At 41.4% G+C, this 20,614-nt stretch overlaps 1 protein-coding gene across 1 annotated transcript in view; it reads left to right on the top strand.

Moving 5' to 3' along the window:
* The window catches only part of ADAMTS12 (ADAM metallopeptidase with thrombospondin type 1 motif 12), a gene marked incomplete at both ends in the record, with an annotated part of 171,234 nt that overhangs the window by 75,001 nt on the left and 75,619 nt on the right, over positions 1-20,614 (top strand). Inside the window, 2 exons of the mRNA XM_082335624.1 lie at positions 14,953-15,149; positions 17,036-17,119. Coding sequence (XP_082191750.1) covers positions 14,953-15,149; positions 17,036-17,119 — 281 coding nt within the window. The remainder of the gene's footprint in view (positions 1-14,952; positions 15,150-17,035; positions 17,120-20,614) is intronic.

Raw genomic sequence — 20,614 nt, 5'->3', positions numbered from 1 at the left:
ATTTCATTTCAAGAGTAATTCCAGACTGTCTTTCTCTCCTTTTCCTTAGTAATCTGAATTTAAACCAAACTAATTAAAAGCCATAGTTTAACTACCCCTTCAAAGACCTATTCTGTGAATAGCCATTTCTCTTTTACAACACAGACATTATACATTAATTTAGTTGGGGTACTTTACATTTCTTAAACTATCTTTGGAACATTCAAAACTGAGATTTTTTTTAAACAGTTCAGGTTTCTGGAATTCTGGGTGAACTGGAATGGCTATTTTCCAGGTATAACAAACTACTGTGCCAGGAATGTTCACTCACTGATGGATGGTGCATTCATGAGAACTTGGCCTGTGTGTCTGCGGCATGCCTCCAGCATGAAGGTCTTCAGACAGGTGCATGAAGATTGAAAATGAGGCACAGAATTTCACTGACTTGACACCTTCTACCCAGCACTGTCCACTCCCCCATCTTGCTTTCAAATTTCATCTCATATGATAATGCCAAAAAGACTGAACGGGCTACAGTATTTTAGGGAAGTATCTGTTTGGTTTGGGTGTTGTTGTGGTTTAACCCCAGTAAGCAGCCAAGCACCACACAGCTGCTTGCTCACCCTCCCAGCCCCGGTGGGATAGGGGAGAAAATCTGAAGAGCAAAAGTAAGAAAACTTGTGGGTTGAGATAAGAACAGTTTAATAACTGAAATAATATAATAATAATAAAAAATTGTAATGAAAAGGAAAATAACAAGAGAGAGAGGAACAAAACCCAGGAAAAACAAGTGATACAACTGCTCACCACCCGCTGACCGATGCCCAGCCAGTCCCCAAGCAGCGATCGCTGCCCCCCGGCCAACTCCCCCAGTTTATATACTGAGCATGACGCCATACGGTATGGAACAGCCCCTTGGCCAGTCTGGGTCAGCTGTCCTGGCTGTGCCCCCTCCCAGCTTCTTGTGCACCGGGCAGAGCAGGGGAAGCTGAAAAGGCCTTGACCAGTGTGAGCGCTGCTCAGCAACAACTAAAATGTCAGTGTGTTATCAACATTATTCTCATCCTAAATCCAAAACACAGCACTGTACCAGCTCTTGGGAAGAAAAATCAACGCTATCCCAGCTGAAACCAGGACAGGAAGGCACGCCGCCGGGATTTTAAATAAATACAAATTTTCATCAAGATCTCGATGCTCGCGGCTCACCAGTGCGGAGTTGTTAGCTCAGCGGTGCCACAAAGGGTAGACCGTCACCATGGAGGCCATCAGCCCAGCAGCCTAAAACAGTGCTAAAACAAAGCCTGGCAATTTATATAAGGAACACTAATGGACCTTCTGTTCAGCTCCTTCAATGATTGAAAAAGTTTTGTTTAAAAGTTACGAGGGGTACTCCAAATACTTTATATTGGGTTTTTGAGTATTTTTCTTCCACCTCCTCCCTATGTGTGTTTTGCTAAAAAATTGTATGACACATTTTATTTGATGTGGGTACCCTGTATGATAGGTAGTTTTATGGATGATATAGTGGATACCTTCTGGTAAGTTTTGAAAAAAATGGGGTTCTGTCTTCTATGTTAATAGATGTAAGATAAGATGCAGGAAAAAAGGAAGTGTAATCTAGATTATTTCCTTAGTATTCTCCTGTCCTTTTGTGTTATAAGTCAGGATTTCAAGGCAGCTAAGAGCCAATTTTTAAACTATTGATTATAAGACCAGAAAATTCTCATTGTCAGTGCTTAGTGAAATAATCCCATGTATATTTTAATGGATGCTTCATTAATTTATATAAGTAAATGCATCCTCATATATTTTTACTCAGATATTTAGGATCTGGGGTCAAATTATTTCTTAACTAGTCAATTCTGCAAATACTAAGACAAAGAACTGTCTAGAACCATTTTTTTTTATTATTTTACCTGTTTTATGTTTGTACATGAAGTAATTTATTTCTGTCTAGTGCTTTATAATTGGACTGTCATGTCACAGCTGGAGAACTCTCTCAAATCCAGCCTTGAAATGATATTTTTAGCTGAATTCTTGACTTATTTTCACATCTGGAAAAGTTAAAGTAGGTGAATCTGTCTTCTTGGAATCTACCCAAGATTTTTGTGGTGGCAATGCCAAAGAATGGCATGCTGGATGCCAGCTGGGATGGTTTCAACTAAGTTCCCCAATTCCCATGCGTATGGGTATCCAGTAACCTCTCTGTTGACATCTTGAAGGTGTTTATTTGAAACACGTCACAGTTTAAGCTGTACATTTTGAAAGCTGAACTAGAAACTATTAGTTCCTAGAAATGTGAACATATTTGAGTAACTGAATGATAAAAATACCCTGAAGATACTAATCCAATGCCAGAATGTGTAGCAAAAACCTGACATTGTAAACATACAGAATAGCCACAAAGGCAGGCAATTTATATGATGAACATAAATAGACATCCTCTTTAATAACTTTGCCAGAAAAAATTTGTTTAAAAGATGCCAGTGGTATTCCGAACACTATATATTCTGGTTTATAGTATTACTTTGTATCTGTAAGGTGAGTGCTGAGCTGGCATTTACTCTCATACTGTAACACCGTAGATATTTGTGGCAAACGCTATTCCTACATAATGAGACCATGTTTGTGCTAATAAATACTCTGTTATTCTTTGGCATTGCTGCCAAGTAGCACGGAACAGTCTGTCTGCATACATTAAATTTTCTCAGCCTCCTGAACAAAGTGGCCAGATCCTGACTACTGAGAGGGATTCCTGGCCTGTGTCCACTCCTGTGCCATGCTCAGGAATTGACTGAGAGCATGCTTGTTGGCCCTTACCGAGGCCATGCCAGGAACTGTCCCCTTTAATAGAGTAGGCAAACAAGTTCCAGTGCCTTATTGGAGTAGGCAAAGCCTGACAGGGCAAGTTCTTGTATTTTTTTTTTTGTGAGAAGAAGAGGACTTGAGAGGATGGAGTGCCGTTTTGCGCCACAAAGCTTCAGGAGTGGCGTTATATATCTGTGGTACACAAAAAGAGCATCACCTGGAGAGGAAGCAAGTTAGTGGTGGGTGCTCTGTGCCCTGGCAGAGCATCTGTCCTGGGACAGCAAGGCTGCTGAGCTCTCTGGCAAGGATGGCTTAGAAATGCAGGGATGCCATTCACAGAAAGCCAAAGGTGTCAGTTTTTTATAGCTGATGGTCAAGCCAGTTAGATTAGAGTAGCGGAGTTCTTTGTCACTCCAAAATATAAAAGTCAAATAAGAGTGTATGAGGATTGCTACTCAATATGGAAATATGGAAGTGAGTTTTCAGGACTGATTTCTGCTTGCAGCAGCTGAGGTGTGACCAGGGGGTCGGTTATTTGACTTTTATGGTCTTTCTTTGACTGAATTAATTTTACGGTATTGACATTAATCTGTGAACAGTTTCAGTTGACCTCACTCTGCATTTTTGGTGACAGAAATAGCAGACTGAAAATTTTCTTGAAGTTTTAGGCAGTAGTCATCTGTCTGAATAGCACTTTCTCAGTCACGTGAATCTACAGCCATAGAGACAACCAATTCAACATTGTAGTAATGTCAGAAATGAACGCTGCAATAGTATTTTGATGAATACTCTCCATGCTAACTCATAGCAAGTCAAGGAATTCCGGTCACCACTAACTGCTGTTACGCAATAGTGTTTCTGAGCCTTTTTTTAGTTGCAGGATCAATTGGTTTAGGTGGAAAAAAAAAAAAGAGTGTTTTGTTGTTGTGGAAGGAGTGCACTTCACTCATAAGAGAGAAGCAAAAATATACTGTATTGATATAAAACAGTGAGTTAACGAAGTTCAGTGGTAAATGTGACAGTAGTTTAACAAGATTCAGTGGCAAGGTACACTTGATTATTTACTGCATAGAGGACAGGGTCAGACAAAACTGTCAGGGAGACCCTCCCGTTGTGTCATGAGGTTCAGAAAGGACCCCCTTTCCTTGCTAAACTCCTTCTCAGAGAGGAGTGGAGGTGCGGCTGGATCCAGTCCTAGTCCCAGACTTAGTCAACGGTTTATATCTATAGGATTATATATGCACAATCAATCCTTTATATCACTTAGCTAAGATTTCAAAGTTTAGCACGCTATTAGTCACTAGATCTGTTGTGGCAAGGAACCTCTCAGACTCGAGGAGTAACCTTGAGAGGCATCCCTACTCAAGGGGAGACCCTGGCATGCAGCCTCCTGCCGTGCAGGAGAGCTCAACGGGCCCTGGGCTCTCCACTATTTATAGCATAAGATGATTGATTTGTAGTCACATTTGCATGCCAGCAAGACGTCTGGGTCCCTGCTGCAGAGAGCCCTTGGCCATCCATCCCCAAAGTCCAGCATAAGCTGGATGCAGCCATCGTGATCCCTGCTGGTGGTTACTGCTTATGCGGGGCGGGGAGCACACTGCCACATTTGTACAGTTTTCATTTATGCCCAGCTAAAAATTGGCTAAACTTTGTGTGATCATTTGTGGCTCTTATTTTGTTGGCTTGCTTATATGTGTAGAAATGTTTTTTTTTTTTAACTGTCTTGTAGATGGTTCATGGATCATCAGTGGTCAAGAAACACTGCTACAAAACAGTTCAGACAGCCTGTAACTTAAGGGGGTCAACTTTTGTAGTTAAGGCTAGGTAAATAACAAATATGAGCTGTACTGGATGACACTGCTAAGTTTAACCTCTTGCCACATTTTCCCCAGTCTGTTACCACACAAATACTATCAGGTTTTGTTTTCTTTTTGCCGGGGAGTGAATGAAGCAAATACTAGAATTATAAAGAGAGGTGAAATATAATGTCTTTTAAGGTGCTATCAAAAATAATCTCTATATGTAGAAAACAGTGAGATAAGGTAGAGGCCCAGGGTACTGGTAATATTGCCCAAGTGCAAAAAACTCTGCAAAATTACTATTTCTAGTAATAATAGCTGAGATGGAAAGAACTGCCATTGACTTCCAGAAGTCAATGGAGACAATGAAGAGCAAATTTGCGTAGCGTTTTTAACATACAATGTGATTTGGAAGCTAGAGACAGTCAATTATTATGGAATATTGTTAAGTTTCTGTTTCTTTACAGAGCCTATTTAGACCTTGAGCCCTCATGACAGCAAGCTTTATGCAGAGAAGATGAAACTCCTGGGTTAACTCCAAGAGACTGCCCCAGACCAGCTACTCAATAGCTGTTAGGTTTTCTATAGAGACTCAATATATGTAGATAGTGTTCATCTATGGTAGCCAGTAGGATGTCTGGAGCAGGGGGCATACATGTTATGGGCTTGGGGACAGTTTGGAAAGATAAAGAGCTCACACCTGTTGCTGACCTAAGTAGTTTTGACACAACTTAGATGACGTGTTTCGGTCCCTAAATATTTTTGGAGTCTGTTCTGCCCTCAGCCAACCCAGTATAGATAAGTGGGCCCTGTCCCAGTATGTAATTTGATGTGATTCATTCCACAGTTCACCTAGGATGTGGCAGATTTCAGCTCAAGCTTTTGACCTGGAGTCATATCCCAAATTCCTGTATTTTTGTAACTCTCATGTCACAAATACAGCTGACAAAATCTGCCACTTGCAAAGTGAAGTTAATGCTTCCCTCAGCTGAGAAATCTCTCCATGATTCAACTTTTTAGCCAGAAAAATATGGATAATTAATTCACAAGGTCGAAGAAGGCACAACTGTCTGCTTGCTGGTTTTGACTGCTCTCTGGAGCTTCCTGGGGGATGAGCTGAGCAGCACTTTCCGAGCTGTCTTTGACCCAGAACAAGTCCAAGCAGAGCAGAGGCAGTGGAGCAGAGTGTGCCGACATCTGAGAGAGAGAGAGTTGGCTCTAAAAACGACATGAGGGGTTCAGGATGGCTGGGCTTGCTTATGGGAGTCACAGCTGAGCTGGAACCTTGCAGAGTATTCGGCAAGGGGAGTTGTTTGGTGTTTCAGGAAGAGAAGAGGTACAGTTAGGGCAAGAGGTGCAGAAGAATGCAGAGATTGAGCCAAGCAGGAGGACAGAGGTGGGTGACGTGAAATAGCTTTAGTTTGGTAGCCATGCCTTGCACAGACAGTTGTAAACCAAACTGCTGACATTCAGTTCTTGTTAACTTGAAAGTTTCTTTGTGGGGGTGAAGCTATGAGCTGGAGCGGGGTCGCAGCCCGCCGGGAGGCTGCATCCTGTTTTGGGACCACCCAACAGGCTGGGTAAACACAGGAGTGGTGGCATCTCACGGCTGCTCTGTGCTGCCAGCGTGTGTTTGCCTCTGACTTCCTATCCCTCCACGAGAGGAGGCAGGAGCAGCTGGTCCCAGCTGGTTCTGTACTGATCATTTGCAAGCACAGACAGATGCAAGTGCTTGGTTTTGCTGTATTTACTGAAGGGAAATGATGAGCCAGAGAGTTCCTGTGGTGCACAAGTCAACTCTTGGAGACCTAGAGGAGGCTCCTAAACCCACCCGACGTTTCTGATTCTGCATGGGGGAGCATAAACAGGCAAAATAGTGCTGGGCATGTTGGTTTTGTGGTGATAGTGATAGTACAGGGAGGATTTTGTGAAGGGTATCTGTGTGGAGGGAATCCTTCCTCCGTTGTTGTAAGGCTGAAAAAGCCAATATGGGCATCTTGGGTATAAGGAGCAGCAGTCTGTCCTCTCCAGGGAGGTGCAGGGAAATCTTGAGATGTTTGCAGAGAGCTGAGCAAGACTACAAGTGGGAAGAGAGGCCTCTTGTTGTCCCTCAAGGGGAATCCCAAACCCTCCCCTTCTGCTCTGCAGCTGTTTATCCCTGGTCAAACCACAGGAAACTTATACCCTGGCTGAAGGATGGATCAGTGTGGAAGGAAGCACATGTTGTGGACTAGAGGAGAGCATTATGCTGACATACCTACCTCCTATGCTGTACTTCAGCTTGTGGTTCTGTTGGGGAACAGAACAAAATGTTTCTTAATTTTAGGACTTTGATAGGTATCTGTACCATTCAGAGTTCGGTGTCTGATAAAAGAGGAGCTGCGCAACATTTCTGAAGTAAAATGTTTGCACAGGGAAATGTACCAGTTTGCTTATAACCCCTGAATCAAATGTGATTATTCTCAATCATTCTTTCTTGATGAGAGGACTGCTAATGTTCACCAGTTTTAGACTCAGTATTGTGAATTTAGATTTGTAAGTGTGGGTACATAAGCTGCCTTAATGGCTTTTGCCAAAGAGGAATGGCCCTCCCTGGTCCCTGTGGTACAGCACCCAGCCTGCTGCTGGGTACACAAGCTTATTAAAACCCAGGAGGTGGAGGCCTCTCTCATCTGCCTCTTGAGTCCCAGTAGTGGCTGGTTGCAATCTGCACAGCTTGAAACCCATGTTGCTCTCTTGTCCCAACTATATGCAAAGAGCAAGCCTTCCATCTAAATCACTCACACTGCCCAAATCCTTGGAATTACAACCCTTAATAGTCCTTTCCTGTTCTTTGCCTCTTCCAGCATCATGTTGCTTTTTTCTGGCACCTTTCCTTGCATTTATACTCTGTCTGCCATTCCTACATTCTCACCAACTCTTGAAGCTTGGCATTAGGGTAGCCTGCAATGAGTCCCTGTTATGGAAATTACTTAGGTAACTTTGAAGAACTAATGGGCATGGCAGAGACCTGTGCTGCTGATTTCTGGATCCTGCTGGTTTATCGCTGTTTTCCTGTCTGTATGTCCAAGAATCTCCACAAAACATGTATCCTTCCAGAGCTTCAATGCTTTCTTTCACTGCTGAATTCTGTAGTGCCTCCGCAAACTTACTTGCAGCGTGCAAGTTAGGGAATAAAATCATAGAATTGTTTAGGTTGGAAAAGACCTTTAAGATCATCGAGTCCAACGACTAACCTAAAAGTGCTAAGGCTGCCACTAAACCATGTCCCTAAGCACCACATCTACACAGCTTTTAAATACCTCCAGGGATGGGGACTCAATCCTGGGCAGCATGTTCCAATGCTTGGCCACCCTTTCAGTGAAGAAATTTTTCCTAATATCCAACCTAAACCTGCCCTGGTGCAGCTTGAGGCCGTTGCCTCTCATCCTATCGCTTGTTACTTGGGAGAAGAGACCGACCCCCACCTCACTACAGCCTCCTGTCAGGCAGTTGTAGACAGCAAGGAGGTCTCCCCTCAGCCTCCTCTTCCCCAGACTAAACAACCCCAGCTCCCTCAGCCGCTCCTCACCAGCCGTGTGCTCCAGACCCTTCACCAGCTTTGTAGCCCTTCTCTGGACACGCTCCAGCACCTCGATGTCCTTCTTATAGTGAATAAGATCCTTGTGGCCTTTTAGCTTTATTCTTATTCCTGACTTAAGCAGGTTGGTGACCTCTGATCACCAGCATATAACCAGTTTGATTTTTCTTCATTATTATGTGAATGAAATTTATGGAACATTAATAGAAATTTTTGGAGTCTGATTCAAGAGCTTCTGGATATTATTCGGTCAGCCTTGCTGGAAAGCAGATTAACGCTGACAATGCAGACAACTACTTCAAGATGTCACTTTCAGTGACGTTGCATTAATTTTGTGCAAATGAGTTTTCATATACATATGTAAAAAGAAGAAAAAAAATTAATAAAGCCCATATGTTTAAATTCTCATTTACATCGTAATGTCCCCCCAAAACTGCATTTCTCTGTCATTCTTAGGTCAACAGTTCTTAAATTATTTGGTAAGAGGCATTAAGACATAGACATAATTTATTGGGAATTTTTAATCTGCAAATTTATTTTACAGTGAGATGTATTCTGTTTTAGAAGATACTCGTTTTTCATCAAATGAAAATAGAATTGTGCTTCAGGTTAAATTGTTTTCAGATGCTGTTTTACAAAGTGCTAGATCAATTCCTAGAAAAGTCACCTTATTCTTCTAATCCATTGCATTCATGTTTTCACCAAAATAAGACGAACCAGCCACTGAAGTTACCAAGTGAATGAGCATGGAAAGTTCAAATGACATTGAGTTATGTACTCCTAGAACAGCAGCTGACGCAGCTATAATTTTTTTATTGTCCCTTATTCACTTGGGTTTAATCCCTGGGAAAAAAAAATAAGAACATTCAGGCAGAAGGAAAATTGTGGTTTCAAAATGTAGGCAGCTCCAGGTATAGCTGTTTCCCACAACGTTGTTCTCTCTCTACTGCCTCATGCCGGTGGCCCAGACCATTTGTCATTCCATCCTTCCAGCATAAGCAGTAATGAGCAGCAGACGCACTCAGCAGCAGTATCTGATTAAGTGCATCAGCCAACACAGGTCAAATTTTGGCTTCATTCTGCATTAGAGTGGTGTGACTCCACTGTTTGATACTTCATGTTTTTGACAGCAGGAATGTTAAAGTTAAACAAAGCTTGTAAGGTTGTAAGCTTTCTTTCTCTGTGCTTGTTTTTGTTGGGACTGGAGTGTTGTCAACATGGGGAAGTCCATGATTAAATAGCTGTAACTGTTTCCTGTGTGAACACTACTTCACACTCAGAAAGCCTTTGTGTGATTTAGCTTAACCTGTTTCAGAAATGCTTATAAAACGAGCTGGTTTGGTTACCTGTTCTGTTTTAAATTCTCATCCTTTCTTCCTTGTTTCACAACAGTTTTTCCATATAGTGTCTCACATTGTCAGCATCCAGGCTTAGTTTTGTTATGGATATTTGTAACCACGATTGTATGTATAAGGAGATTCTATGTGTACAAAATTTCTACTGTATTTGGTTTCATGGAGCTTTTCTAGATAGCTACCTTATTTATTTCAGCAGAGATTGTTAGAATAGGGGAAGGGGTTCACTTACTGTATTTGAGTTTTGTGAATAATTAGTAAGTTCTTGCAGTAAATCAGCTATTAGTGTTGCTCTCCTCCTTCATGAGTGAAAGAGGAAAAGGTCCTGCCTTCTTTATCCAGAAGTGTAGTGGCTAGAGCACTGGGAAATCCCAAGTCCTTTGTTAGATCTAGCCCAAAGGTGATCAGATAATAATCACTTTTCAGAAAACTGTGTTGATTTCTTCTGCCTTACTATCCTTTTAATTCTCATTAGCTGAGTCACTCATCAGCCTTTCCTTTATTTAGTCTATGGTTGGATTTATGTATACTTCTCAGTGCTAGGTTAATGTTATTAATGATGATTTCATATGTTTATTCATCTCCCCTTGTACAATGACTCTGTTCAGCAAAGTTTATTGACCTCCTGAAGAACTCACTGCAAAACTTTAGTCTTTTTGCTAATACTTCCACTAAAGGCACGTCTTAGAACAAAGACAAAGTAAAGGTTATAGGAAAAATCATAATGTAGCAAGTTCTGAACAGTGTGGGATTTATTAGTCTAGCATCCCTAGCATCGTTCATACTTCACGTCTGAAGATGTGGCATTTTGAATGTGAATAATATAGAGTGGTAAAAATGAAAGAGCTCTTGTGCAAAGAGAAAGGAGATGAGGATAGAAAGTGAAGACATAAATCAGTGCTGCTATATTTTGTCTGACAGCCTTCAGTTGCAGGTTGCGTTACCCTCTTCTGGGAATTTCCAGACATTTTCACCTTGCTTCTTCAAAGCCCTGTGTACCTCCAAAGGTGTTGAAAGGTGGCTGTGTGCAGTTAGCACCTTGAGGTCCTCTTATGTTGCCCTGTATGCTGGCTCTTCCTTGAGCAGCACCTGCAGGAAATACAGGTGGAAAAAAAGCCTTTGATATGGAAATCTCACATAATGCCTTTAAGAGCGATGAGTCATATCTGTTCTTTAAGGGTGGTTGGGGGAGGGGGGGAAGAAGAAGTTAACAAAAAACCCTAATCAAGCAACATTTTGAGTGGATGAGTTGTTCAAGTGAAGAACTTAAATGCTTTTATAGTGAGACTGTTGATATTACTTCTTAAACATTAGAAAGCTCTTTCTTAATAGGGATTGGCAAATTATGATATAGTTCTGCTGTCACCTAATGAAAAATGAAATTGATTTGCTAAAAGAGAGAATATAAGTTTTCTTTCCTACACAGAAGCCATGTGGCTTTAACCTGTACAGGAGAAGTTTGTATAATGCTGTTTTTTCATATATAGTTGAGACTTACAGTTAACTTAAAGTCTTTCCTTGTAGCTGAGAGTTAAGGGTCCTATAAGTTGTTGAATTAGTCAAGTAGGATTTGTATAGGTAGTTTCAGGGGACATTTTTATTTTTCACTAAAAACAGTTTGGATTTTTATTTTAAAAAACAGCTCTTTTGCTGAAATTCATCAGCCATTTCTAACTAGAAGTTTACAAAATGTTGTCATCTACACCATTTCTCCTGCTTATGCAGTGATATGGCTGGGTATCGCATATGACTTATGGAACATTGTATGTGACTCATTTGGCTGAATCAGGTTTTCTAATAAAAGCTTCACATCTGCAAAATTGTCTCCCACAACAGGTAGAAACTTCTGAGTATTGCTGCTTGAATTTCATGCAGTTTGTTAGCTGAACCTCTTACCAACCTTCTTTTTATTTAGTCTTAGACTGTCCTGGGTATACTTTCAGCACTACCTTCACTTCTATTCCTAGGGACTCCAGCACTTATACCTATCTGTGTTCTATCTCTTAAAAGCACATGGAACCCGTCAGGGTTCAAGTACCCCCTTTTTCTCCTCTACTTGTAGAGTATGCTGTGCTCAGCAGTTATGATGGAAGAGTGTGGGGAGGCAGGCTTTTCTCAGACAGCACTGTATGTTACTAGGACTCAGGCTATCCATCACTTCTCGGGTATTCTGGAACTGATGGGCTCCTAGTCAAGGTTTCCATTCCTGTATAACAGGGTGTCTGGGATTTCTCAGCAAATCTGAAATCACTTGCAACACTTTGCTAATTTAAGGTAAAAGCAAGGTGAAATTATTTTACTCCAGAATTAAAAGCTTAACAGAGACAATCATCTTTTGGAGAGACATAAAATCAGAAGTAGAACCATACTTTATAGCTGCCTGTATGTTAGTGTAGCTCCAAGAGGTTCTCCCTCTCTGCTTCATCTAACTAAAAAAGCTGCCAGGAGACAACACAGTGGGGATCCAGTCCTTAGATGACACCCTTCCAAGTTAGATCCCTGCACTGGAGGGTGTCGGTCACCAAGGAGAGTGTTTTGTCTGCAGAATCCTCTTGCTACCTGGCATTAATTTTCACAACTCGAATCTCTTCTGAGATTTTCCTGTGGTACATAGCCTCATGCTTAACCACGACTCCAGACTTTTCCCTGAGAGTTGTTCACTGTTGCGGTCTGTATGGCTTTAAACATTTTTACCTCCAGTGCTGTCACCTGTCCAGGCCATAAACAAAACTCTTTGCTAGATGTGAATACAAAGCCTGACAGCTGGCATGTTGTTTTATTTGGCTGTAAACAAATCACTTAACCAGCAGTCTGAACAGAATTTTTTGTTCAGATAGCTGTGGGGAAGGTTTTTCTCAGCACAAAACCCTTCAAAATGTAGATACTGAGAACTGCACTTCATAGAAAAAAGAATGCTGAAAACCACGCAAATGTACAAGAGAGACTAATGAATGCAGCTCATAAATAGCCCCTCACAGAGGTGACTATTGCAGTAACTGAACAAAGATTGAGGGAGACAGCAGAAGTGATGCTGCAGCCTGGGTTAGTGGGGTTAGGGTAGAGGTTATAGCAGTGATAGTCCATTTTCCTTCTCTTTAAACAAAACCACCGAAACCCCAAACCCCAAAACCAAATAAATGATGCACTTTCTTTTCTTTGTCTTATACTTACAAATTATATTCTTCCATGTAGACAAGAAGCTATTCTCCCATGCAGCTCATTCTTCAAGATTAAGATACAAAAATGTATGCCTTTCTTTCAGGCCCTTAGCTTGGTGGGAAGGAAACTTTCTGTATTGACTAACTTTTTTTACTAGTTGACATATCTACAGGACAGAGTCTTTTTGTTTGGGTGCACAGGATGACACTGACAGCTGATTTGGGTTGGTAATCACAAAGGAAATTGATATGCTTGGGCTCTTACTGTGACAGTGTATGGATAGTAAAAATTATAAGCTTACATATTTATTGGAATTTATTTACATTTATTCAAACTTCGCTTACATTCAGTTATTTTTTATGCTGTTTGCCTTGCCAAGCAGGTCAAAAATCTAATGGCTCTTTGTTCTTCACAAGTGGTACTTTCAGCATCTTTTAAAATGGAAATGCCAGTTCATGCAAAAAGAAATTTACTTAAAACTATTTTTTTTTTACTTATTATATTCTAAATGTACAACATAGAATACATGACATTCTACATAGTATGTTAATTCAGCTTCACACAGTATCCTTTAAAAGGTGGTCCAGGGAGGTGCAGGTCTCCATCTAGTAGAATGAACCTAACTGGGGTAGGTTTGTAGGTTTGTGTGCTTCTCAGTGAAACATGCCTGCTACTGGCTGAAATCCTGAACTGTTACTGCGATGCAGTGCTAACTAATGGAGCTGCTGTGTACTGCACACTTGTGTACTGCAGCTCAGTTCTAAATTTGTGACGTGGCTGCTGTAGTTTTGATTATTAATGTGGCATATTTCAATTTTGCACATAATGAGCTATCAGTACCAGCATTTCTTTCTCTAGGCATCTTTCAGACTGACGTTAGAAAACCCATTTCTCAAAAGCTATGCAACTTTTTTTGCACATATACAGTAAACGAAGATCTCAGAGACCTTTTCCGCTGAGAGACGTATTATACACGTCACAAATAGTCCAATGGTGCCGCATTTTGTAGACATGCAAGATGCTAGCTGCACTTTGGTCTTCTAAAGGGCAAAGAGTGTATTCATGACAAAGGCATAACAGATCTGCTGGTGTGAACACAAGATTTGGGACCTAGCTGCCAGGTCATCCATTCTTCAAGGGAAGAGTGGTCTGAGTAACTGTCCTTCAACACTTAGTAGTGCTGGGAGGTGGAGGCAGTGCTGGATAACTGTCCCCTGCCACACAGTAGTGGGAGTGATGCTAGACAGGCCGTAAGCACTTTGAGGGAAGAGATGTCTTTCTGGTCTGCGGATGTGCCCCATCTGGAATAAAGACATCCTCTTCCATGAGTGAGATGCCAAAGGGCTACTGCAGTTTCTGTAGTAGCAGCAAGCGCTCCTGATCCTTCCTAGGACTTGGGGAATCCCAGCACTGTAGAAGTGTTTCTCTGGCTTCTGGATTGGAAAAATGCCACCAGTTGCTGTCAAACTGGCATCTCTCACTTCTTTTTCGGGCCTAGGGGTATTTATATCCCTGGTATTTCCCTGGTTACGCAGTCAGCTGGCATTCAAAGCTAGAATGAATAGAGAGTAATTAGCCCCACTGAGTGCAGTGCAAGGTTGCTAGCAACTCCACAGAGCAAAGACTTCTTTCTGAAAGGCTTTAGATGCACAGATCCCAAAATTATAGTGGAAATGGTAAGTGTCTCACCTGTCAGTCAGACATGGCAGCAGCTGAGGAACCCACAGACGTCTCTCTGGCTGGTATTTAGATGACACCTACTGGTGAAGTGTCCCCACTCTTCGGGGATATTTTCCATGCAGAGAACAAACCGTTCATGGATGTGCCACAGCACTGGGCTTAATGTGCTGAGAATAAGAGCTGCCTGTGCTCTTAAGATAAGCGTATGCCTTATCTATCTATCTCTCAGCTGGTGTCATTAGAGAATTTAGAACCAAACCACAGAAGAGAAATTCCTTGAAAATGGCATCTGCAATTAAATTTTTTTAGCTTTTTTAGTCTTACACCTTAATCCCTGGCATTTGAGCAGGGGTAACTTTTGAATGTGTGTTAAATCCATCTAGGGGGGTATTCAGAACTTTACTGGACAGGGCCCTTAGCAGGCTGGTGTCACTTTGGAGTTGGCCCTGCTGCAGGTCAGAAGTCCCTTCCAACCTATGTCGTCCTGTGATTCGGCAGTGCTACCATTCTGTCTGCAAGTGTTACAGCCATACACTTCAAATCAAGCTTGAAAATATTTTCAAGTCAGCGTTGCTTCTTACTCTTCCAGATACCCTCAGCTTTTTCAAACAGCAGCAGCATTGGAGGGAGAGATGGGAACAAAATCATATGGCTGTCAGAAAGGTTTCTCGGCGCTCTGTCAGCAAGGAGCGATGGGTGGAGACTCTTGTGGTTGCAGACAGTAAGATGGTTGAATATCATGGAAGTGACCATGTGGAATCATATATCCTCACTATAATGAATATGGTATGTATAATATTTCCTGTTTTTACATAGATGAATGAAGCAGATTTTAACTTGATTATGTTACTGATCACTTTGAAACAAGTCTATAACATTGCTCAGTGAAAGAAATGTAATATAATTCATATATATTCATTGAAACTCTGTATTTTAAAGCATTTTTTACCTTAAGTTTTGCATAGATGTAATTTTTCTCTGGATTTTAAGTGAGAGAAGTTTCATAGGTATAATTGCCAGCACTAATTTTCTTTCCACTGAATTCCCTGTCTCCCCTGGAATCTGTTGCTCATTGGTCGTTTCAGTTTGGTAGCTACAGCAACAGAGAGAAATATTACAGTTTTAAGCATATGGATTCTTTCCCATGTCTGTGGATGAGAAAGGCACACACGAGCCCACTGGAAATTGTAGTAACTTAGCAAGACCTAAAATATCAGTCAGTGTGTTACTGTTTTGGTCACAAATCCAAGCAGTACCATATGAGCTATTATGAAGAACGCTAGCTCTATCCCAGTTAAAACCAGTAGAACTGTTTTTCCAGGTGAGTATGCTGCCTATAATACAAAGTCCACATTGAAAAAAAAATATATTTAACGGTCAATGTTTTCCTGTGTGGCAAGTTTGAAAATATAAGTTGACCTGGAAAAAGCAATAGCGTTTGATGAGACTGCCTGCAGATATGTCTTCTGTTACGATCTGTATCATAGTAGATATTGACCTTGGAGAGTCTATTGAGCATGTCTTCTATGTCAATATCATGGTACGTGTGTAATATATGTGAAATTAATCACAGTGTAATTCTAGCCATGGTAACCAATCTGTCCCTTATGTTTACACAGTATGTTCCCAACTGTGCCTCAAACAGTCTGACTCGCTACTGAGACAGTGAGCCTGGGTAAACAGACACAAAGCTGATTTGAGCACGTGAGGTTTTGTCCACACAGGGAAAATATGTGGAATAAGACCCTATCATGATCAGATTCAAGGAAAAAAAAGTCGTAACACTTTCTCTGCAGTCTGGACTTGAGATATTAGGGTTACTCACAATGATTCAATTTTCAGTCTAATACCTTGAAAAAGACCCATATCCATATCAGACCTTTGTAAACACAATTTCGACTTCATTTTGGTAATTTTTCCTTTAACGGTCTTCTCCAAAACAGTTTTGACCTAACCACAATCCATTTTGTCCATTCGTATTTCTTGTGATATATGGCATAGCTCACATGTAGATAGGTTATGAGTATCTTCTGTTCTGATTTCATTTCCTCCTGCCTAATTCAACATTGTGATGACGTTTGTGACATTTGGATCAAATTTTTGCGCAGTTCAGTTCTTGCTCTTTTTTTATGTGGATTGTTTTTTTAACGGATTCATTATCTTTGCTTTTGTTCTTATCATCCTCTTCTGTGCTGTGAAAACACAAGAGTATCTATCATTTAACTGATTTTTCTTTTCCTAGTGCTGACCAATTTTTACTTTGTTATGGTAGAAGCTGATTCCTATCAAATGAAAACAGAATGATTTTATATGCTGGTTTTTTTGCACTGCGAGCGGACCTCTGCATCAGTGTTACATGAATCTGGATGTTGTGTTCTTTTATGCTAGTGTTTTTTAAGAACTCTGAAGTTCTTGAAAGGGAAATGGACATAAAATATTCTTGTGTGTGCTTTTGCTCCTTAGCTTAGTAACTTTTGCCAAATCCTGCATCATCACACATTTATTGCATTTCAGTAAACTTTCAATGAAGTGCATTGAGGATTTAAAAAAGAAAACAACACCCCCACCCCGAGATGAACAGTGTGCTTGAAGTAAATGTTGTATTTTCTCTCTAAAGTCCTGTTCTGCTATAGAGGAATCAGTTAATCTCATACCTCCTGGCTCTGGCACAGGTCACAGGGTTGTTCCATGATCCAAGCATTGGCAATGCAATTCACATTGTGCTGGTCCGGCTCATCCTCTTTGAGGAGGAAGAGGTAAGGTTTTTATTTTCCTCAAAATGTCACTTACAAAACTTGGGAGTTCAATGCATTGAGCTATAATTATGGAGAGAAGGGTTTATTTGCTTAAAATAATGTATTCATTTTACTCTTCTGTTGATCTTTGGCATGTCTGTTTTTAGAATAAATGCTACCCTGGATAGCAAGGTATTTAGCTGATGACTTCAGGTATTTCTGTGTAAAATTGCCAAGGAAAATGTAATTAAAACAGGCGAATTAGGAATCGGGAAATGGAATCTCCCCAGTGTCAAAAGAACGTGGGATGCCAAGGAAGACTAGAAGAGAAACAGAAATTATGCATCATCATTCAGAATCTAATTACCTAGCATTACCTGAAATGTACTATAGAGTGTAATGCTAGAGTATTTGCAGGTTTCTGAAGAAGTAAATCTGTTATTGTGCAGCTCAAACACACATTTTTCTTTTTAGATCTCTTTCAAAACAAGAAAATGTGGACTTAGTAGATGCTAATTGCTGTAAACTGGCTATACATTGGTAGTTTTAAATACATGTTGATTGTCATAGTTTTATAGTTATTTTTAAAACACTGTGCATGACATACCTTGCTCTGACTGCAGGAACACATTAAGGGGATTTTCTCAGTGGCTTATGATTTATAACCACAAGCCAGATGGTCCTAATGCTATTGAAGGCAGTGAACCAAGCCATGGGGCCATGCTGTGTCTCAGTGTAAGAATACGTGGGCCAAAAACTGTAGTTTGCACCCTAACAGGACGATTAGGATCTGAAGTCCATGGTGACCTCCAATAAAGTTTACTTCCTAAATTTCTGTGGCTGTTTTCATAATAATCCATGGATTCCTGTTCAGTTGAGCATGGCAATTTTGGAAGCAGTAGTGTTGGGTATCTTTCAAAATTTGGTTTTAAGTTACCCAGAAATTAATTATTAAATTAAATTAAAATTAAATTTATTTAGATGCTTTGTAAAAAGTTTACTTTACTTGAATAGAGTAAACTGAAACAAGATGCAGTGAATGCCCAAGAGCAGAAATGTGAAAATGTGGGTTTGAATGAATTGATTTTGCATACTTTGTATTTCAGAAGAAATGTCAGTGACTTGCATGTATACTATATAATAATAAGGTGAGGAAGAAACATCTATGACTGCATTGTTTCTCTTTGGAATTGAATAATATTGTGGAAGAAATACACCCTTAGAAGCATAATTTTTTCCTGGGCGTGACATTATTCACGTAACATTGAGTAACAAACTTGAGCATGAAGTCCCACACTAATTAGTCTTTACCTTCTCTATAGAGGAAAACTTGCTTTCAAAAGAATGTAAAATGTTTGTTTGAAAGTTTCAATTCAGTGTTGGATCTTATGAAGCTCACTTACCAAAAATATGTACATTTCTGCATTTGGATGTGTACATTTCTACATTTAAACTAGATTTGAAGGGAGAAAGGGATAAAACCGGGCTTACTAGAGATAAGCCTGGGGGCAGCCTGCCAATGTTTAAGGGGAGGTGTGCAGCAAAGACACAAGGGCTATGGATACGTTAGAAACCATGGAAGTGCCTGAGAATGGTCACATAGGAATTAGGGTTTCTCCCTCCAGAAAAGTGGCAGGAGCAATAGCCCTACTGAAGTGCATCTACACCAATGCACACAACGCATGGGCAACAAACAGGAGGAGCTGGAAGCCATTGTGCAGCAGGAAAACTGTGACATAGTTGCCATCACAGAAACATGGTGGGATGACTCACAGAACTGGAGTGCTGCAATGGATGGCTATCCACTTTTCAGAAGGGACAGGCAAGGAAGGACAGGCGGTGGGGTAGCCCTGTATGTTAGGGAGTGTTTTGATTGTCTAGATCTTGACGATGGTGACGATAGGGTTGAGTATTTATGAGTGAGAATTAGGGGGAAGCCAACAAGGCAGATATTCTGGTGGGAGTCTGTTACAGACCATCCAACCAGGATGAAGAGGCAGATGAAATGTTCTATAAGCAGCTGGGAGAAGTCTCACAATAGCTAGCCCTTGTTCTTTTTGGGGACTTCAACTTACCAGATGTCTGCTGGAAATACAATACTGTGGAGAGGAAACAGCCCATGAGGTTCCTGGAGTGCGTGGAAGGTAACTGCCTGACACAGCTGGTGAGGGAACCAACTAGGGAAGGTGCCCTGCTGGACCTCTTGTTTGTGAACAGAGAAGGACTGGTGGGTAATGTGATGGTTAGAGGCTGTCTTGGGCGTAGCAGTCATGCATTGACAGAGTTTTTGATTCTCAGAGAAGTAAAGAGGGGGGTCAGCAGAACTGCTACCTTGGACTTCCAAAGGGCAGACTTTGGCCTTCCTGTTTAGGAGCCTGGTTGAGAGAGTCCCTTGGGAGGCAGTCCTGAGGGGCAAAGGAGTCCAAGAAGGCTGGACATTCTTCAAGAAGGAAATCTTAAAGGTGCACGAGCAGGTCATCCCCATGTGCCGAAAGACGAGCTGGTGGGGGAGACCGTCCTGGCTGAACAGAGAGCTTTGGCTGGAACTCAGGAAAAAAAGGAGAGTTTATGACCTTTGGAAGAAGGGGCAGGCACCTCAGGAAGACTACAAGGATGTCGTGAGGTTATGCAGGGAGAAAATTAGAAGGGCCAAAGCCCACCTGGAACTTCATCTGGCCACTACTGTAAAAGACATTAAAAATGTTTTTACAAATACATTAGCAACAAAAGGAGGGCTAAGGAGAATCTCTATCCTTTATTGGATGTGGAAGGAAACATAGTGACAAAGACTGAGGAAAAGGCTGAGGTACTTAATGCTTTCTTGGCCTTAGTCTTTAATAGTCAGACCAGTTTTTCTCAGTGTACCCAGCCCCCTGAGCTGGAAGACAGGGAAGGGGAGCAGAGTGAAGCCCCCATAATCCAAGGGGAAATGGTTAGTGACCTGCTACACCACGTAGAGACACACAAGTCTATGGGGCTGGATGGGATCCACCCAAGGGTACTGAGGGAGCTGGTGGACGTACTCACCAAGCCACTTTCCATCATTTATCAGCAGCTCTGGCCAACTGGGGAGGTTCCAGTTGACTGGAGGTTAGCAAATGTGATGCCCATCTACAAGAAGGGCCGTAAAGAGGATCCAGGGAACTACAGGCCTGTCAGCCTGACCTCGGTGCTGGGGAAGGTTATAGAGCAGATCATCCTGAGTGCCATCACGCAGCACATACAGGACAACCAGGTGATCAGGCCCAGTCAGCATGGGTTTATTAAAGGCAGGTCCTGCTTGACCAACCTGATCTCCTTCTATGACAAGGTGACCTGCTTGGTGGATGAGGGGAAGGCTGTGGATGTTGTCTACGTGGACTTCTGTAAAGCCTTTGACACATTTTCCCACAGCATTCTTCTGGAGAAACTGGCTGCTCATGGCTTGGACAGGTATACTCTTTGCTGGTTAAAAAACTGGCTGGATGGCTGGGCCCAAAGAGCTGTTCTGAATGGAGTTAAATCCAGTTGGTGACT

The sequence above is a fragment of the Platalea leucorodia genome (assembly GCF_965183815.1).
Source record: "Platalea leucorodia genome assembly, chromosome: Z".
Lineage (NCBI taxonomy): Eukaryota > Metazoa > Chordata > Aves > Pelecaniformes > Threskiornithidae > Platalea > Platalea leucorodia.
This window is presented reverse-complemented; position numbering and strand designations above follow the sequence as displayed.